Source organism: Cataglyphis hispanica, chromosome 11 (genome assembly GCF_021464435.1).
Source record: "Cataglyphis hispanica isolate Lineage 1 chromosome 11, ULB_Chis1_1.0, whole genome shotgun sequence".
Lineage (NCBI taxonomy): Eukaryota > Metazoa > Arthropoda > Insecta > Hymenoptera > Formicidae > Cataglyphis > Cataglyphis hispanica.
Window position 1 is genome coordinate 3,742,264 of NC_065964.1, and position 22,499 is coordinate 3,764,762.

Genomic DNA, 22,499 nt, shown 5'->3' on the forward strand with positions numbered 1-22,499 from the left:
GATATATAAATAATATTTTTAACATTTTCAAATTTGTATGAGGATTATACATATATATATATATATATATTAATTGCAAAAAGAAGCAAAAATACATACTGTTAGCCCATTATTAGTTCCCACTACTATGCTAAAGAGAATTAATCCCCTGCACGTATTAGGAGATTAATTGCGATCATCGAAGAACCCTCAATGTGATAAGAATACACATGTATCTCCTCGCGGACGGAACAAGGGAACCGAAGGGCTCGAGCTAAGAAGACGAGATAGGCCAGTAAAAAAATCGTCCTGCTACACGTCGCCGGATCAGGAGATCAGGAACCAATCAGTCGCGATTGGTTGCACGGTCGGCCGCGGGCGGTATTCCCCGGCGATCGGAACCACGTGCCAAATTGCAAATCAATATCTCAATTTACCTCGGCGTCAGACGCAGGTAGACAAATACCCTCCTAGGAACTTTTCTCCAGGGGGAGAACACACCTCGGTATGCAGCTTGCACTACTGTCAAACTTTTATTACATAGCAGAGATGTTTGTGTGTATGATGTGTGCGTATAACGTAAAAATTTATTGATATTTTTCGAACCGGCTTAGTGGTGATTTCGATTTATCTTAAATAAACAAGAATAAGCTAATATTTAATGTTTTTTTTTAAATTTTAAAATATTACTTAAAATTAAATCAAATTTTTTAAAACTTGGTGTCCCTCCAATTCTCTATAACATGAAAAATATTAATTTTTTTTCAGATTTTAAGAGAATTAATCAAAAACTTTGAATGTAAAAGAGAGAGAGATGGCCATTTATATTGTTTTTAATTTATAAAGCTAGAAATTACTATAAATATAAAAAAAAAGATTATAAAAAAGAGAGCCGTGTGTAAATTATTTTACCATGCTTAATTTTTCATATATCAACTGAAAATAAAATTTTTCTCCAATAATTCCCTTATTAACGTCGGTCACGTTTCAAGTGTTGATTTCAAGAGATACGAGATGTGTATACGTAGCGATGAGGGGAAAGCCGATATCCCTGACGACGTTCGAGGACGCTTCACGGCTCCGCGGGGTGAAATGCGACTCGCGCAAATGCAAAACCATCTCTGCGAATTCTATTCAATGCATCTGAGACGAAGAGACGGGAGCGGCAGGTGCGCGCGAGTCGAGATCGCTCTCTTTCCTCGAATATGGGATCCTCCCAACGAATTGGTTCACCGCATCGCAACCGCCACCGGTATCGTAACTCGCGAGCTAGAACGCCCGGAAGCGATCCGTGGCGACCGATCGGGATGATTGCATCTCTCGTCCGACTTTAATGAGACGCTCGAATAAAATACAAGGGGAGAAGATAGATAGATAGAAAGAGAGAGAGAGAGAGAGAGAGCAGAATGCGAGCATATGCGATGCGATGATGATCTTTCGCAATTGCCTTGTATTTTCGATGAATATTTCAAAAGAGAGTTTCGCGCACACAAGCATATACACTGATATCATTATCAAAATTTCACACATTTCTTGCTAACATTTTAAAAATTCACAATAAACCTCTCTCATACAATTGCAAATTTTTTCAGTTTCTTAATGATAATCTAACTCACCCATGGTGTATCGCTTTGATGATTTAATACAGTGTGGACACTTACCTGTAACAAAATGAAAAAGAGATCATTATTAATAAAAACACACAATTTTTTGTAACAATTAAAATAATTATCTTTAAATAATCAGTAAAAAATAATAATTAAAAAATATATATAAATTTTCTAATACAGATAATAGTAATGAATGACAAGAAAAAAAATATAATAAAATTCAAAATAAATAATTCAATTTAATATCAATATATATTTGTATATAAACTTCTTTAAATAAATGAATAAATGTAAAAAAAATGATATTAGTATCACGCAATGCAATTACAACAATAATGCAAGAAAAATGCTTTTAAACAAAAACAAATTAAAATAAAAATAAGAATAAATGATATTAATATGAATTTTATTATTTTAATGAAAGTTTTCCGAGAAACGAGAACATTGAATCATTAATTATCCAGCAAATATTGTTTCAATTACGAGATCTAATTTTGATATTCAACCAATTTCTCAGACAATGGAGATAAGATAATCTTGTGAATTAAATTCGCAAGACTTCGGAAATGACAATAGACGCGAGAACCGTTTCTGAAGTCACTGTCACGTAAAATTAATCAAATCTGGACGGCGAATCGACCACGTGGAATTAACTACCCTCTTCGCAAAGCTGCGGTAATTATCATTTCATTTTTGGTTATCTGCCTTACTTCCTTTATAGTTACTAAATTTATCTATTGTAGCTTAATTTCTATATTAAAAATTTTTTCCACTTCCGTAGAATAGAAGAGGATAAATGCAAAATATATTTTAAATTTATTTTTTCAAATATATATAAATATTAATTTAAGTAAAGTATTAATAAGTATTAAATTAATATAATTCGATACAGCAATAATATTCCAAGCAAAATCTGTAGAGATTTATGTTAATACATTATGCTAATGTTAATTAATATAAATAATTCTACTTTGGCGTAATTCCTTGACTGATAGAAAAATAAAAACTATGTAAAAATGAGATTGCGAGTAGTACGAAAATGTTTTACGTAAAAATTCCGTACGATTGACGTACGGTACGAAGGCTATTCCAATATAAATTGTCTGCTCTCAATTCCATTCCTCAACGGACGTCTGCAGCAAACTTTATAAAGATCTTCCTTGCGGTACACGACATCGTCTCGAAACGAGGCAAAAAGGAAAAGACAATTTTCTCTTTCGAATCCTTTGAGCGGTGCTCTCGAACAAAGAAGAGCTGCTCCCCTCCCCTTTATTGCCTCGCACTGAGAGAATACCGCTCTATTTCCACTACAACTTCTTGATGGGTCCGAATTACTTCGACAGTCATCTCCGTGTCTCGTACAAACGGGAACCTAATTTGTGACTCGGTGATAAACAGCTTAGCGGTACACCGGCAGCCAGTGACGCGAAGACACAAAGAGAGAGAGCGAGAGAGAGAGAGAGAGAGAGAAGAATTAAAGCACTTGCCCGAAAGACGGCACGGAGGGGTCCAGACATCGTGATAATCATCCGTTTTAATGCCGCGCTACGAGCAATTAATTAGGATCGAAGTTGTCTTTACTTTTTGCCTCCTCGGTCATTTGAACCCTCCGCCTCATTATTTCTCATCTTTCAAAAACGGGACTTTATCTTGTCTCCGTCAGCCAATTCCAAGCATTATGCTAAAATTTGTAGATTAATAATTGCTTCAAAGATACGGACGAATAATAAATTGCAGCGAATTGTACGCGGATTTACAAACATTTCATAATGTTTAAAACGGAAGAGGAAATAACACGAAAGAGAGAAATAAATTTATTCTGTGATAATTTATTCTACGATGTTTTCCTAAGATCAAGTAACAAATTATTTGTAAAAATATTACTGCGGTATAAAAGCATTGAAAAAAAAACTCGCATCAAAAAGTTGAATATAATTGATTATATATAAATACATCAGAGTTATTTAATAGAAATACTACATGACGAAGGTTTAAATTACTTTTTACTTCCTTCCAGAACAAAAGGAAAAAATAAAAAAAGCACTAATGACAAAGGATCGAATCGCGTGAGAAAATAAGCGAGTAAGTCGGATGATCAAAGTTTGACAATCGAAAAAAGTGAATTAGAATCCGTGAAACACAGCTAGATCAGAGGAAAGGAAGAAGTTCTGTGAGAAAAAGACGAATTGAGAACGGCACTCTGATTCTCTCTAGGACAATAGATCGATGAAGAAGACTTGACTGATAGATTTACTATCTCGGACAATGTTTGTTATAAAGCAGGTGATAGAAGCGCGTAATATAATTTTATGTATTTGTATCTATGCAGCTACACAAATACTCAAAAATCTCCATTTATTTATATTTAATATTATTAATTATATTATTAAATATAAATATTTAATATTATTAATTTAATATTATTAAATATAAATATTATTAATATAATTAATATCTCAATTTTTCTCTTATAAAACAAATTAATTTTAGATTAGCCAGAGAATCCCCATAATAAAATAGTACTAAAATATCGTACACGATTGTTTTTTCCATATCTTTTATCATCCATTTTTATTTGTTTAAAGTGCACTTTTCCACAATCAAATCCAACTAAAATTGAAACAATAAAAATCGGTATATCGCGTGATAATTAGAAAACGCACGAAGCTGTTTTGTCCACATGGACAATAAAATGTGTTTTTCAAAATTGTTAAATCCATTTTACTGAGCGAATCACAGATAAACGAATAGACCGCGACATACTTTCTATCGACGTGACATTAAACGCACGAACAACTTATATTCGCCGATTGTGCGGTCCTCGAACATCGCACATGTTACGCGCGCGAATCGCGCGTGTCGACCATAAATAAAAGTGTATCCATATTGGACAATCCAATTTCTACGTTAACCATTTAAATGTTTGTGCATCTCTCTTTGAAAGTGCATTGTGTATATCCCATACGTACCACTCACACGTACGTAACTGCAATATGCGCGTTGACACGAAATATGCGCCCATTATATACCGTGAAAATCTATTTGATGGCATTTTTTTTGCAATATTCGTCTAGCATGATTGCGCATTTGTCTGTAAGCGATTTGGAATAATTAATATACTCAGAGATAGTGACTCATCAATCTTCAAACTTTCGGCATTGCTCGCATATTAATGTAACTTGACATGTCATATTATCTAAATTTTTCTTCTTAATGCATATGCTAATTTTTATTTTTAATTTATATTTTTAATCATTTAATTAAATTTTTATATATGAATTCTTTTAAAAAAAAAAAAAAAAAAATCGAATTTAAAGAGAATAACTAAAATTAAAAGCACGTTCCTTAAACTTCAATGATGCTTTAAACGCGCGGATATTTCGGACGGTAAAATATTCATACTGACATATAGCGGATTTCGTCGAAGAGGGCGGTTTAGAAGATGAAAAATTTATAATGCGCCGTATATTCGGTAATGCGAAATCGATGATGCATGATACACCGCGATCGCGAGCCTCGTCGCGTCTGAAAAATGGAAAGTATATGTAACAACGCACGCCCGGTGTCGCTCTTGCGGAAGATTGCCGGGCATTCTTTAAGGGACATTACGGTCATGGAAATCGGCTGCATAATGCAAGGCTATCACGCTTGGATGCTTCGCGAACAAGGTAAAGGATGCGCCCGGGAAATCGGCTGTACAGACTTCATCGTGAAAGTTATCGATTTGAGTTTTCCGACGCGAGATCTGGATCTATTGGAGAATTTCTAAGCCTCTGTCTCGCAAGAATTCTTCATTATTTATTTCTCTCTAAGTCGGAATCTTGGTGAAATATATCTGATGAAATTTATATTAAAATTGATAAAATTAATATAAAATCTTGTTACACACAAAGCACACAATCTTATTTTCATTTGTATTGGGATTTTTCGAATCTTTTATTCTTCCTAATTTTTATAAAATTTTTTTTTTTTTTTTTGCTTGAATCAAACTTGATTAAAGGATACTGTGTTTAAATTCTCTAATATAATACAAATTTTTTTAAAAGATGTAATAATCAAAAGTAATTTCAAAGACTAAAAAAATAATAAATTTCATTAATTTGCGTATGTCTTTTTAATTTTATGTCTTTTAAATAATTTTGTCTTTTTAATTTTTATTTAATCTTATGTCTTTTTAACTTAGCACAATTATTCCAAGTATTAATTACAATCTGTGCTAAAAATAAAGTAAAAAATATAAATTAAAATGTAATTACTAATTAAAAAAAAATCGTAATTGCTTAATAACCATCATAGGTTACTGTATTATTTATTAACTGTGATAAATGTGACAAATAACGAGACATGTTTACGCGTGTGTTCTGAACTTTCCTGCTACAAATATTTCTCATAAAATTTCAAAAATGCACTTGCATGCCGAGTAGTATCCACTTTTCATAGTTTATTATTTAGAAATCAAATGACAGCTATATGACGCATCTCAAGACAATTTTTACTAAAAAAATAGCATTAATTTCAAATTGAGTAAAAGTATGTATCATCTACGTAAATAAGACGATGTTAAAGTGAGAGACATTCAGAAATATCTCATAAATATTAAATTACGCAAAAATCCAGATATGAACAAGACCGCTTAATGATGTTATTAACTTATATTTATTTCTTCACACATACATAAAACAATAACATAACAAAACATTATATACATTTGAGTAATAAAATGTATTACGGTTTTCTCGCGTCCCTTGCATATAAACCAGCGCGTAAGCTCTTTCCAACTTTTTCTCTTACATTTGCAAAAAGACCAAGATAACATCCCGACCACAGGAAGTATTTCGCGGGCTAGTTCAGCCAGACTGGGTGCAAAAGGATTAAGGAATAAGCTATATGCTGCGAAATGTTAAGCACGCGACACGGCGGGATCTACGGCGGCGTCTGTAACACGACAAATGGCGCATCACACGTTCTATGGAGCGAGTTTTTCTCTGCAAGCTTCTTACGCAAGAGCGATCCGGTAACAAAGTTTTGTCGACGAGAACTTGGACTAGTATTTCGTAAATGCAGAATTCTGTGGAAAAGCGTCCAGCGCATCAACGAACGCACGAACGTAAGACGAGTCCTCCCCTCTGGGAAGGATTCGCAGAGCGGCTTTGCAGAAAGGCTTTGCTCCTCAGTTTCATCCTTCTATGTCCCTTAGGCTCGCTTGGTTTATTAAAAGATTCAGACAATATCGTACGCGAATTTCTCGTTAAATTTTGAACTACGGTTATGCGGGATATAAATGTCAAAGATACATTTAGATTATATCTTTTTAATATATTGTGAATTGGGATAAATGATATTTCCAAAATTCTTTTCCGCCTGTTTAGAAAATTTCAAGCAAACTTAAACAAAATCAGCATTGTTTTTATATCATTTCATCTATGTAACTTTTTATTATTCGTATAAAAAATAATTTACAATTATGGGAATTATAATAGCAGCAGAGAGATAATTTAATGACAATATTATAGCAGGTAAATTTTCATGCAATCAAAGTTGCATATTCGAATCTCAAACTAGCGATCCGCAACGAATCATCGAATCGCAGTCAGCCTCAGTACATCCTCGAAAACCGCCACATATGCGACTGTGCGAGATAAAATCACAAGAGCGTAAAGGTCGGCCCGGTTTCTCTGCTTAAATCATCGCACCAGGGAATTACTGCGGCACATAACTCTCGCATCTCAAACCTATCGATTCTCGGCGGGGATACTCTCGCGACAAAGGCTGGACGAGAGAGAGAGGGAGGGAGGGAGGGAGGGAGCTACACTTGGCTCGCGACGGCTCTTTGCTCGGGGAAAGAGGCACGAGAAAAAGGATACGAGAAAGGAGGAGGCCGGTGGACCCGGGGGAGATAAAAATAATACTCTCGGCGCAACTAACCCCTTCCCCCCTCCCCCCTCCTTCTTCTTGCTCCTACTTTTCCAGCCGTGTCGTCCTTCGATACCCAGGAGGAGTCTGGATCTTCTCATTCGCGCTTTCCTTTCCTCGGAATTCCACCCTCCCTCCCGGTTTCCTCCTCGGCTGCGCGATCCCTCTTTATCCTCTTATCTCTGGACCGGCACCAACTTTTAACTAGCGCAAAACAAAGGAGTTTTGGCACGTACTTGCCCCGGGCTGCATATTTCACGATTCCGAGGGACGGAAACTTCGAGGTCCGATCGTGAAGATCGGCAAAAGCTCCGGGCAAGGAAATTAATGGTGAACGAAGACGAGAGACTGTCCGAGTGAGCGCATTGCAAACTTTTACACAATGTCCAGTAATAGATTTAAAATGCCTCCTTAACATATATAAAAGCGGAAAAAAAAGAGAATTGTACATTCCATTTAAAAATTCTTAGAAATTATCGAGCCATTATCGTATAATATATCATAAAAAATTTACATATTTATTTTTATAATTCAAGATTTAGAATCGAAGTAATGAAGTCGAGAATAATTCAAGAGTGGAAGTTGCGAGGTGTAAGATTACTAGACACTTTGCACTTTGTCATGCATAAATGATGATCATTGCGTCTGTAAGGCTACGGAATATGCATCCTTTTTAAGATTTAGTGCAACACTAAATTTTAAATTTAGAGATTACACTCACGATCGTAAAGATGGAATTCATGCCGATAACGAGAGAGAGACGCGTTACAAAGTAACTGCTTATTACGCGCGTGAAAGCACGCTCGTACGGTGTCTCTTCCAATAATTTTTCGTTACTACAGGGCGTATATTTTTGGAAAATATTTTCATGTTACCGATAACGAGAGATACAAGTTCTCCATAGGAAAGCCAATATTTCATCAGATGTTAATCGACTTATTGCCGTTGTAAATACTGGTACGTTCTCGTTTCTGTCATCTATCTATAAAAATATTTATATATAAATGGATTTTTTGTCTGAATTTAAATTTAATTATAAAGAATTACATATTACAATTATCTGTTATTACATAAAAAAAAAATTATTACGAGTCCAATTATTATATCCTGCTTTCTGTTATCATTTTTAAATATAAATGATAAGGAAGTAACTATTGCAGTGTGTTATTATTATTGTTGTTACCATTACATTAAATATTATTCTGTTTTTATAATTTTTTGCCCATTTCTCTCGATAAAATATACGCACAAATTTATAATTGTAAGTTGTGATTTATTAAATTTGTTACATTTATTCTTTTTTTATGTCAATATGCCGATTATAATCAATTGATGAAATATATCAATACATCAAAAAATACAAAAACAAGAAAATGATTGACATGTACGTTTTTCGCATCATGTATAGCAGATAAAATCGTTTTAAATCATGATTAACGAGAAAAATATTTCAACCGCATGGCCAAACATATTATTTATTACTCCGAGAGAAAGATAAAAACATTTTTAACATATATCATTGGGCATAATAATTGGACTCGTAATAATTTTTTTTTTTATGTTTATCGTAATAATATTCTATAAAATATAACTGAATAATTTTTTACACGAAAAGAATATCTTAATCTTTTAAGTTTAAAAAAAATGTCTTATTATTATTATATTATACATAGATGATATAATACACAATTTTATATATAATCTTACATATAAATATGTAATTATTATAATCTAAAAATGTGTACTTCTTTTTTTGTGAAAAGATATTTCCCATTTACAAAAATTACACATAGATTGTAAGTCTTTTGTATGCGATAAATAACAGTTTCCATTACATTCTCTTTTTAAATCATTATTCACATATTTTCTGTTAAAAATTCCAGACCATCTCGTACATCATTTTTTGATATATTTTAGTTCATGAAATTCCCGAGACCTTGGTTATCATGCATCGCCACGTGCCATGCAAAGCAACGTATCAGCGGATGCAGATATTCGTGTAGCAAGATATTGGGGGATACTTTATTGGCCAGCCACTAAGCGTTGACAGATGCTGATGCATGCACCTGCACCGCTGGCAACATCGAACTTTGATGGCGGTCAGCGAATGTATGCAAGGTATACTCCCGAGATGTTCGGGTCGAGTCGACGCTGCAATACGTTCCTTACCCTTATCAGAGATCGATAAATTTGCCCCCAATCCAGAATATTTACGCTCGCTCCCAGCCGATTGTCAAACTTATATCAAGTATCCTCACACTTGATATAGGCATAGGTAGAAATTTTTTTTTATTTATCTAAGATCTTATTTTACAGATTTCTTCTAGAATGATGCAGTATGTAGGATGTAGTGTAATTTGACAATCATGCCAATTAAAATTTTTCTATAAGAATATCGTTATATAACTAAATCACATTTTTATGATATACCATCTAAAAAAAAAAATTTATTATTACAGAATTAAATTAACTTCTTTATTTGATATGTCACCAGCGTGTTAATGATCATCAGAATATTTTCTTAATTAATTGCCATCAAACGCGCATTTCTTTTTAAGCATAACGTTATCTTGTAGATATATTTTCCTTAAATATTTTTCTTTTCGTCTCGTTTTCACCATCCTTTCCTCTACCAGATTTATTTCAGGATCTTTTCGCAATTTCTGAAGAAGGATTAACGTCACGTCGAGGAATTGAAGATTAAGCGGCTTAGACATTAAATGTACGATCAAAAGCCGCTTTTTACACGATTCTAACGTTATTTTCTCTGTTATTTTAACATGTATCATCTATAAACATTATGACCGCGGCGATTCAAACTAATTAGAAAATAATTTGTTGCCATAAAAGCCAGAGTGTCGCGTAAATAAACAATTTCGCAGAATTATCATAAATTTGACACATAAGGTGATATTTTTTTTAAATATATAGTTGGAAATTATTCACCAAAAAAATTTCAAACTAAAATGTTGATTTATCGAATGCTGTAATGTACATGTATATTCGCTTAATTTATGATAAGCTGATTTTATATCTTTTTCAAGCCATTATAATAATGGGAATATTTAAATTCATAATATCGCGGATTATTTTCGACATTTTCGCATAACATGCAAATAAGGATAAAATGTAGCTCTGTTTCGTCATCGTGCTATACGATAAAGCTTTAAAGACTTAAAGGTTTTAAATCAGCTCTGTGACTATTTTATATTTATTACATTTTCTTATTCAGCACACATATACGTATATTATATATTAATACTGAAAATATTAATTGAACAAATTTGCATAAAATATACTAAATATCCGTATTTTACAATCAGACAAGGTATTCGTTGAAAAAAAAATAAATGTTATAAAGCTAAGAAAAAGCTTTTCAGCATAATAATGTCAATTATTATTAAAATAAATAATATTATTATTAAAATAAATAATATTATTATGAGAGATATATTTATCTTTATACATGTTTGTATAAATATATTTCAAATACAAGATCAAATTCATATAATTGTGGTCTATAATTCTCGCGGTTAAAACAAGTTGGTTCGCCGTGAACTGCACGGGCTACCAACAAAAACTGCGTAAATCACAATAAAAAAAGATATTTTTGTTACACGACATGAAAAGAATAAATATACCACTTCATTCGTCGTATCGATGAGACCGCGCAGGTGTAATACGCACGACCAACGAGAAACGGCATATTCCATTTATGATTCTGCATACTCTCTGAGAGAATGAGAAAGACAGATAGAGCTATTCATACATATCCTGGGCGATAGTATCACCTGCCGTAGCCCGTGAAATAAAAGCTACGCTTTTCGCCAAGTTGCAACCGTGTCGTGAATATGAAATCTGCCGCAGTCAATCTATGCAACCGGAAGCGCATTCAAAGATACAAAACGCAGTTGCTGATAAACGCATTTTCCATCACCGTCGAAATCGGGATATTGTATTTGACAAGCGTTGCTTTCACAAATGTGGCCAATCTCCACCATGTTTCCCGCGGTTTAAATATATATATATATTGCGTATTTTACAGTAGAACATACGTGTTTCCGCCTACAATCTAAAACCATTAAATTATTGCAGCTGGCAAAAGTAATTTTAGATGAATAATAATTCCCGCTTTATATTTACTCTCTCCTTAATTGAAATTGATATTAAATTTTATATGGAAATGTTAAAAAAATTCTTTTTACTTTACATGCAATATTCTTCGAGAGTAAGAAATATTTCGTGACATAATACAGAATGTCAAAAAGTTAGTTCTCAAAAATAATGACAAATCTTCAGTATTATTTCTTTTTTCAATCGCACTTATTGAAATAAACATAAAAATTTCATTTAATTTTGTTATTATAATAAAATTTTAATATATAATAAGCAAGTTATATAAAAAAATAAAAGATAAAAAAATTTTGTTATTAAAAAGTAAGAAGAAGAAAAGTGTTAGATTGGAAAAGAAAGACAGAGAGACGCGGGCAAAGTTTTCTTCGCACAGGAATTCCATCGCGTGATTCACGAGATTAGGGAAAGACGAAATGGGACGCGCCGATATACGGCCAATAATTTAGCTCACGGTAACAGCACGTAGTACACGCTCTCGCATGTGTCCCCGTTACCGACTAAAGTGTTAGGAAGGACGCACGGATTTCGGGATTCCGGCCGATGACTCTCATAGTCGGGCAACTTCGAAGAGAGGAGCGAGTTTTCCAGCGCGGCGGTCCTACATGACTGGAGCCGCGCAAGCCACCAACAGCCACCTTCCAAGGGTTCTCCATTGGCCCGTAGATTTCCGCGCCGATTCTCCTTGATTCGCCCGCCGGTATAAGTTCTTCCATCGCTCACTGATGTGAAACGCGTCCCAGATAGCTAGATGGTTATTTATCAGCTTTTGACCCTAGTGGAGAACTTGGCCGAGCGAAGCGTAACTTATGGGCATTTAAAGCTTTCAACGTTGGCTTATTAATTACTGTAATTAATACATCAACGAAAAGATTACAGTTTTGCCTCAGTATTATAATTATAAAAAAAAACCACTTTTTTATTATATGTTAAAATGTAAATATTAATTGTTAATGTTATTATTATTATGAGACATCCTTTGAAGTAAACAACATAATTTCGAATCATTTACACAAAAAAATACGAGATATTTTTACATCTGTTTAAAAAATTTTAAAAGGTATTTTTGATATCATCAAACATTTTATCACACTGCTATAAATTTTCAAGCATGCACTAGCTATAAAATCAGAGATGTAAATTCAAATTCTGATACATTACCAGATAATGCATAATATCCTTTATAATAAAAGAAAAAAAAAAAGCAAGAGAAGCTGATACATAAATGTAAAATAAGATTTTACCGACGATAAAATACTGATTACATCACAGTGAAATATCTATACCTAGAATTTATAATAAAATAATATATCCTATTTTTATTTGTTTATCCGATTGTATTTCTATCATAGCTATGTAATAAGCAAAAGAAATATTATGTTGAGAAATAAAATTATTCATATTGTTACGAATAATTCCAATCTATAGAAATATCAATAATGCAAACAAAATATATAACCGTAATTTATTTTTAATACCGACAGTGAATATTTCTTTATTTAATAAGAATTAATTTAATATGAAAACAGTAATTTACTCGAAAGCAATGTCAGTAAAACATAGATATATTTCGAAATTCGCTCTTTACGTGAATTATCGAAATTCGATATATACGGAAAGCGAAAAATCGTTATAGCATCCGGAGCGATCGGTCTCATATAGATAGTCGGATCTACGGTTTCAAAACAGTATTGACTTACTATCAACGGGGAAAATTAGAGGACAGCTTGGCCGATAAAAAAAGCAGCCGAGAGATAGAGCTGGAATGGGAAGAGAATTCGAGCCTACCCTGTATAAATAGTTAAAGCCCGAAAGGCAAATTGGAAGCTGAGTTTGGTAGAATCCTCGGACATTCGAGGGCTGTTCATGGTATGAAATTACCAAAACAGCCGATCGCTTTGAGGCAGCAAAATGGCAGGAAAATTACGGGAAACCTGCCTGAAAATGAAATGTGATGTTTCGTCATTGTTTAAAAACGACGAGAATTCAGTAGAGATTGATTCATAGAAGAGAATAATTTCAGTAGAAGAAAAATTACAGTTTTAAGTAATGTATTGATAGTTTAAGTTAGATCGGTATCAGCTCAAATTGTTTAAATTTCTGATCATACAAAATACGGGGGAAAAAAAAAACAAATGTCAAATGATATTATTTCGAGATATGCATCGATTGTACTTTCATTATTCTGATATAAAATTAGATTTTTTTTTTTTCCAAGAACAATTATCAAAAATTTGATAAATATCTCAAATAAAAGTTTCTATAAACATATATTCCTGTATAGTTCAAACGTTGTAAAAATCTAAAAATGTACAATATTTGTTTATATACTGTAGTATAATTATAACATTACTGAACAAGATTTTCTTGCGATATAATTAGAACATCATTATAAAAATTTCTCCATGCGAAACTTAAAATAACATTAAGTTTAGAATTCTTTTTTTATAAAATTAAAAAAGAGAGAGGAAAACGAGGAAAATCAAGAGAAAGTATGTATTATAATAAAGTAGTTGGATTTTACATAGCAAGTACTGAAAGTTGGCTCTCCAAACTTTCTTACTTTGTTCAAGCGAGGCACTATTTACCATCAATTGTATAATTTTATCCTGAATTCGGATCATTCGTATCAAACTTGCATCGTTTTTGTATTTCAACATTTTCGCCAAATTGAATAAATCGAATGACGGGCAAAGCACACGTAAATACACGTACAAGTTACACGTATTTAAAAGTGATCACGTTCAATTTCCATCAAGTGACTGTATATGTGTCGCGCGATTGTTTTGCGCAGTTAGAAATTTTTCCTCGTTTTGCCATAGTTTTTTTGGTACGATTTATCAAACGTCAACGAGATGACGAGATTTTTAAACCATCTGTACAGATAAATGATATTTTCATTCCTTTCTTTCAACAATCAGTTGTTTGTTATTTAAAATCTAACTGCATGTTTGAAATCTGTATAAAAAAAGAGATTAACATATCAAAAAATTTTTATAATAATTATGTTATTTTTTGTACCAATGAATACAGATTAAAGATAAGCTATCAAAATATGCAAAAAAATAAAAGATAAAGCATGTAATGTACACGATAGAAAATAATAAAATCTCGAAAGATTGTATAGTTGAAAATATCGACAAAAGTATCGTAAAACCGCATAAATCTTGAATAACAGGCAGTAACAAGACACTTCAAAGATACAGTTTGCACGAGAATATTTCCGAGCAAAACAAGAAATATGCATTGAGAACTATGAAGTGTTTCAATCAGTATTTCATAAATGGAAAAACTTGAGACTAAGAAAAAGCCATCGATCTATTGCAATTCGGTCGATTTGAAGGCATCTCCGCTCTCTGTTTGTGAAAATATTTTTAAAACATTCTGTTTGTCGAAACAATTTTTCTTTGAAATAATGACGTGCATGATGTGATTCCACATCTCGTTTAACAAAATTTTATCTTGATACTTCTTCAATTTTGCCCTGCATGTGTTATGAAAACGCGTATAAGAATTTTACATATTTTATTAATGTTATAATTTTTTACATATTTTATTTTATATAATTGTATTATATTTAAAATATTATTCTTTTGTCATAGTTATTTCTTACTCTCTCTCTCTCTTTTCTATATTTTTCAAATAAAAGGCTTATAAAAATATAAAGCCTTTTCTTCCTCATGATAATCAGGGAGCGGCAAGTAAGAAGACCGGGAGCGACTTTCAAGCACGAAGACGTTGAAAGCTGTAGCAGTGATGACGATACGGTGCGCCAAGTTACACGCGGGCATAGAAACCGGATACGCGATCCCTCCCCGTTTCCCAGACAATGCAGCAACACGACGATATCGCAATGCCTATATTCGCAACATTACTAGATAGGCGGATTTACATGACCAAAGGACGCCGGAGAGAGACTGTTATTGCCGGCTGCAATTCTCCGTCGCAGTTTAGCAATTGCGATGTTCGTCGAGCGTGCAATACTGAGCGACGCACCTCGCGGTTTCCTTCCGTTATTGCGTCGTCCATGTAATGAACGTTGTTACATCGCATTACTACGAGCCATGGATCCCCTCAGACGGGCATTTTTGCAAGCGACAACTGTAAATCTCGGGAGATGGCAATTATTATTTGCCGCTGCAATTATAATCCACTCTTAATTCCTTCAGATCTGATATCCATGATTGCAATGAATATATTTTTTGTTTATTTGTGTATTTGAATATATTCTTTTCTCTCTTTTCCTGAATGTGTCTTGACAATATATAATTTCTTTTTATATATATTCTTGTCTCCGTTTAATTAATTAATTAAATACAGTATGTGCACAGAAAGATTCTCATGTATATAATAGAATATTATAATAAATATTTATAAAAGAATTTAAATTTAAGAAATGAAAAACGAGAATAAAATAATGTTTGCGAGTAAAAAGAAAAAGTTACTGCAAAGGAATAAATTTTTGGAAAATTTGGAAATTTATATCTTTTATATAAATAAAATACTACATATTTATATATAAAAAATATATTAAATAAATTGTGCCAAGCTTTTAACATCATATTTAACTTTTTCGTAAAATAAATATTTACACAGATTTAAAAGAGATCAAAAATTTCGGCGATATAAATGAGAAACTAATAACGAATTCGGTTGAATGCACTAATACGCACTGGTGCATATTAAATGCCGTCGTATAATTTACAATAATATAAATAATTAAAACAGTAAAGTAACTAATATTACGAGGTATTATTACTGTTATTCAATAATACAAATAATAATAATAATAATAATAACTCGAAATATTGATTATTTTATTGTTGTAATTATGTATGTTATTGTAAATTAATATACGAAAGCCTTTAAAAAAAAATGTGCATCGGTGCACATTATAATATATTTAACTGAATTCTATAAGAATTTTTCACGAATAATTTTTTCACAATCAATAATCGAATTCTACGACTGTAAAAGCGCGGTTAAAATCATAAGTGATAGCACCTAACCAACGGCATGGCGCTGTAAGATCATATTTTTTCAGTATTTTTAAACGCATATTATGGATTTCACATTTTTCAATTTAAATATAATGCTGACAAAGCTTTTTATATTACTATGGCCACTTATTACACGCGATTGTTACTGAATATAATGCAATTTCCTGTATTATTTCATTGTATATCCAACGCAATAAAAAGATGGCTGTTCATGTAAAAATGTGAAGAATAAATTATTATTTGGCATATCTTCTTTATTCTTTTGATATCTTTCTATAATAAAAAATATGTATAGTATAATATTATAATGTATACATATAATTCAAAAAATTAAATAATTCTGTTGCATTAAACCATAATAAACATTTCATCCTTTTCTCTTCATTAACAATTAATAATCCATACACAGTTAGCAGAAAATATTAAAAAGTATTACTGCTTATTCAAAGCACGTATAAAATTGAAAAGTATTTATTACGTTAAAGTATTTGAAAAGTATATATAAAATTGAAAAGTACTTCAGATGAAAAGTACCGAATATTGTTTCATCATTTATTCGGTCAATTTTCACGTCAAGTTGATGGGATTATATACTTTATGATTTAGAAGCTCATAAAAACTATTCGCTCAGAGAAAAAAAAAACAACTGTAATGTTCATTCATAGCGCTTTCAAAAAATTTCTACGAATTTCAAAATTAATTATTTTAAAATAACTGTTACCCCTGCAAAATCGTTTATTTGTTGTGTGTGGCTTTATCTTTATCACAAATATAAAATATTAAAACAACAAGCCGGGAATATATTTTCAGTTTAAACAAATTCAAAGCCAGATAACAATATTATTTAAATCGATCACGTGTTTGCGTCTTGAATTCAATATTATAGATCCAGTATATTAAAGTAAATACTATATATGCTATATATTATTATATTTTTCTCATAATTTTTTGCAATTTATCTCGTCTTGACAAATTAACAATTAATTGATTAATATTAGTAATTAAAACAAGAGATTGTATTCGCTCATTTATGCTACATCGTGCAGGATCGAAACAAATGTTTTCAATTAATTTTATCATTATCGCATAATTGCGAATGAAATAAAATTTGTGCATGAAGTATGACACATTCGCGCGTAATGACTTCCTATTAAAAGCTTCACACAAATAAATCATCCACCGCGCTTAAACAAGTCCAATAGACGCACCGGAAACTCTTGCAATCCCGCCATGCAACGTAAATTTGTTCAGCTTAAAATTTTCAGTGCAAACAGTGCTCCACATATTTTTATTTCATCAATCTCATTCGTTTCAAGTGGGAATAACAATGATTAACGAGAAAAATTATTTTTAAAAAAGTGATCATATAATAGAATAGTTAATAAAAAATGTTATTGATTTTAAAAACAACTTGGGAGCGGGAGGGAGTACATAAATCTCCTTTGAGCTGTGTATAAATATTATATATGTACATATATTTACAAGGATGTAAAATATAAAATATATAATCTCTTTTTACCGTCTTTTCAACGCGCGTTTGTAAAATCTTGCTTCAAATCCAAAATTCAACATTTAGTCTGTAAACGAAATATTATCCCAGATAAATTTAAAACGTTAAAGAATTTTGGGATCGAAGCAGCTTGACCCACATCGCTTAAAGCGCCTACGTCACGTAAACCCGACCATAATCCGATACACCTGATTGTAAGATTACGCAGTCAGATTCCCGTATGCGCAAGGAATATGTAAACAGTTACCTTCCCAGCATGAGCCGGGACGCATCTTGTAATCGCCTATATATGTATAGGTTCTCAAAGTGATAGATCGGTTAACATATTTCGTAATAATAAACTTCGCGATGGTAACGTATTATGATTCATCGACCGATTTTATTCGCCACTATAATCGCGAGAAAATAATATTCGCAGAAATTATATATAATAAGATTTGTCTATAACAACTCTGCACTAGAGTTCGTACTAGAGTCGAAGTTTCATTATAAACCAAAACGAAGGAGCGCAAAATACATCAGACAAAAATTTCTCGTAAATTATATCGAGCTATGTAAAATTGCAACCTATTTAAAATTACATTTGCAAACATTCGCGGCAAAAGTATTTAAAATATTTACGATTAAATACTAAAAATAATCACGACTAATTTAAAAAACAATTTTAATGAAATCTATTAAAATTTTCATTATTCTTTATATTATATACCTCAAATTTTTCTCTCTGTTTTCAAATGTGTCTAATATTTAAGCATATTACAGCATACAAAATCCAAATATAATGAGGCGGTGAGTTTTTCAGCTGAGAGACCTATTTGTTTTTAATTAAAGGGAAAGACATTAAAGCAACGCCTATGCAGAACGCTGTGAAACTAAGGTCTTTCGAGCTTTAATTCCCGCGCTTGTGTAAGCGCAAAGAAAACTGGCGGAAAAATAAAAGCGCGGGTGGAAAAAGGGGTATTTTAGCTGTTCTTACGCTGCCTTCATCGCGTATGCACTAGAAACTGAAATAGTTCGTTACGCGTAATACATACTCCTTGTTGCGGCGCGTTGCTTCTTACGCGCCGTAAAAAGAGGTATAAACAGCCAAGACCGCCTCTTACCCCTCCTAGAGGAGTTGCATACACATTGCAATACCTTAAGAAAGCGCCCGAGCGCAGAAAATTATATCTTTTTTTTTTAATGTAAACAAAATGCTCTTGTTTAATAATAATTATATTTAATAACCAATTATACTTATCATTTTTAGAATATATATATAGTAAAATTAAATACCTCGAACATTTCAATTGCATTCAATAGCATCGTTGACACCATCGTATCTTCAATGCACAAGTAACGCGATACAAATTTGCTGAAGTTACTATGAAAATTAATAAAAACAAAAGTATAATAAGAAAAATAATAATTAATAAAAATAAATAAAAATAAACTTAATAAAAATAAAAATTAATAAAAATTAATTAATAAAGAAATATAGTTGAAAACTTTTATTGTTCCATTTGTGAGCTAAAGGAATCTTTATTTTACAAAATTCTCAAATATGCCTCTATCCTTTTTGATGAATGACGTAATTTTATAAATGAGTTTTAGCTGGACAAAAATTTTGCCAATCCTTGTGCTTGTATCCGAATCGAGTGCAACGTCACTTCGTGGATGTATCGCAGTTGACAAAAAGTGGAAACTACTTCGTAGGGTGTCGAATCCTCCCCCTCATAAATCTCGTATTTATTCCTCGGAAGTTTGTACGCAGCAACGTCACCTCTCTTCTCCCGTTCTCATCCCGGTCATCCTTTTTACGCTCAAAGTTTTTCTTGCTTGCCACGGTATGCGATACGATCGGAATAAGAAGGAGGTCGATAAAAACCGTCGAGCGTTTTATAACACGCTGCAAGACAAACGGTATACTCACGGTGTACACCGCGGCGCAGTTATCGACATGGGAAGAAATATGGAAAATTGCTTTAGAAAAATGTATTGATCACCCATAATAAAGGCTAGATTTTAAATTTCAAGATTTTATATTTCAAAAGAAATCGATTGAAATGCCCATCACTACTAAATAATCCGTGTCACCATATTTTCAATGCATTAATCAGATAGATAGACGAAGAGCGCAAATTTTAGAATAATTTTTTATTATAATTGAAAATATGTACAGATTATCACATTCCAGCAAAATTTCCCTTGTCTCTTGTCATAATTTTCTGTTCATACGCCATTCAAAAATTTATTAACATTTATTTATATCGTTGCTGGCGTACAAACTTATCCAGTAAAAAAAAATGTAAAACATTGCAAACTTAAGATTACCTACTATTATATGTTTCTTATCCCATAGGATTTTTGTATAAGCCGTTTCTCGATGTAAATAATGATGAGTAAACGACTATAAAAATACGTAAATGTAAAGATAAACCAAGCCGGATTACACTTTTTCTTTCCCGCCGCACTCAAAAATGCATCGTGAAAAAAGTTAAGCATTCTTATTTTACATTTTCCTTATTGAACTATTAAATATTTATGGCATGTCGGAATGCGCACTTGTAAAGAGAAGAAACAGTTATTGAACAGAAATAGAAAGATTACGACGAGAGATAATTCCGCGAAGCGGAATAGCTTATATGCTAATACTTTGAGGTTTAACAGCGAGAGAAAAACATTCCAATTATTCAATTTTAATCATTTACACGCAGTCTCTCCCCTTTGTAAATTTTTATTAACTCGTAGTAATTTGCACAAAGTATAAAATTTCCGGAGAGATAAATTTACTGCTGATTGGATTTTAGTCTTATTAAAAAAAATTCTCATTCAATAAATTAAAAATTATTTAGAGAATTAATTATAAAAATTAATTATATTATAAAAATTTAATAAAAAAATTTTTTTACTGAAATGTTTGTTATATCATAGTTGAGGAAAATTGTATATAATTCAAAAATTTATTTTTTCTATATAAATATTTAATATTAGAGATTGTTTTTATTAAAAATAAGTGTTTCTGAAAGAGAATATGGAAATCTATTATCATATATGCGAAACGTCTTCAAAAGTAAACGTTCAACACACATATTCCGACAAGCTTGTGTTTAATTAATTATGTAAATTAAAATATCACGAATATACGCTCGTATTTCTCATTACACAGCAGAGAATGGAATCAGCGTAATGTCCGCGATGCATTTCGACACAAAAGCACGGTATATTTTAAAGCGATCGTTATTTCGTTTGTTTCCTGCAAAGTACTGCTGAAGCTGCTCTTTGTATTTCATTCGCATTCAGACGCAAAAGCAAAACGATACAGCGCGACGAGAAGGAGCTACGTCTATTATTTCTATCGTCAGCATGCCAGGAATCCGGCAAGACTAAACAAGTGATATATCCACTGGCTACGGCCCAGTCGACATGCGTGCCAATTTCGTTATCCGTATTATCCCTGCAACCCCACACGCTCATATGTATTATCACGCATTTTTAAAGCAATACGAACAAATGTTTGACCCGAAAAAAAAAAAAAAAACATTTTAAATCTCATGAGATAACGACATATACGGTGAGTATATAATTTCCCTTATTATCCGAAACTTTACTACTCATATCTCACTATCATGATGTATAACTGTAATGCCACAAATAATTATAAACTTTTTTTATAATTAAACCTTTTATAATTCTTTAATCGTGCGAGAACTTTGAGCTTGAAATCTCAAGTGTATTTCAAAATTTTATGATTTTTATAAAACATAATTTAACAAAAAAAAAAAACATTCATCGTGAAAGTGAATCTAATAGACATTCTCTACAATGATACTACTATCGCTTGCTTCCAATGTCGTCCAAGCAATGCACTCCGAGAAAGGCCTTTCAGAGAGAGAGAGAGAGAGAGAGAGAGAGAGAGAGAGAGAGAGAGAGAGAGAAAGGTATCGTGGCTTTTATCTCCTCTTCAAGGCACAGGTAAACAACCGAACCCATCCATAGCGTGTATCTACATCACCCGTATTATGTATTGGATGTACAAATAACCATGTGTTTACATTGTATACACGCCTCAAGCAGTGTACTATTATAGCAAGTACAATATAATGGTCGGGCTGTATCAACAAAATCCGAACGATCACAGTTGATATTGGTTAATACTTCACACGATCGTTATTTTGTTACTTGTTGTCCACCGTTATATTAATTCGAATCAGGAATTACGATTCTTAGACAATAGCCAATGTAAAGTTAATTTCTTGCAAATGAATCTTTTGCATCTCTGATAATATTACATAGAGTTAACATAGATCAATAGAGAGTTTTAATTTTAATGTATCGTTATTTAAATTACGATATATCGTAATATAATAGAATATT

The 22,499-nt window shown here is 32.1% G+C and overlaps 1 protein-coding gene across 16 annotated transcripts in view; it reads right to left on the reverse strand.

Moving 5' to 3' along the window:
- Nucleotides 1–22,499, reverse strand: part of LOC126852729 (venom dipeptidyl peptidase 4-like) — a 313,446-nt gene that overhangs the window by 197,736 nt on the left and 93,211 nt on the right. For 2 of the 16 annotated variants that reach the window (XM_050597829.1, XM_050597836.1), the window contains one exon: nucleotides 1,596–1,640. The exons of the other annotated variants lie outside the window; for them this stretch is intronic. In XM_050597829.1, coding sequence (XP_050453786.1) covers nucleotides 1,596–1,640 — 45 coding nt within the window. The remainder of the gene's footprint in view (nucleotides 1–1,595; nucleotides 1,641–22,499) is intronic. 16 annotated transcript variants of the gene reach the window in all.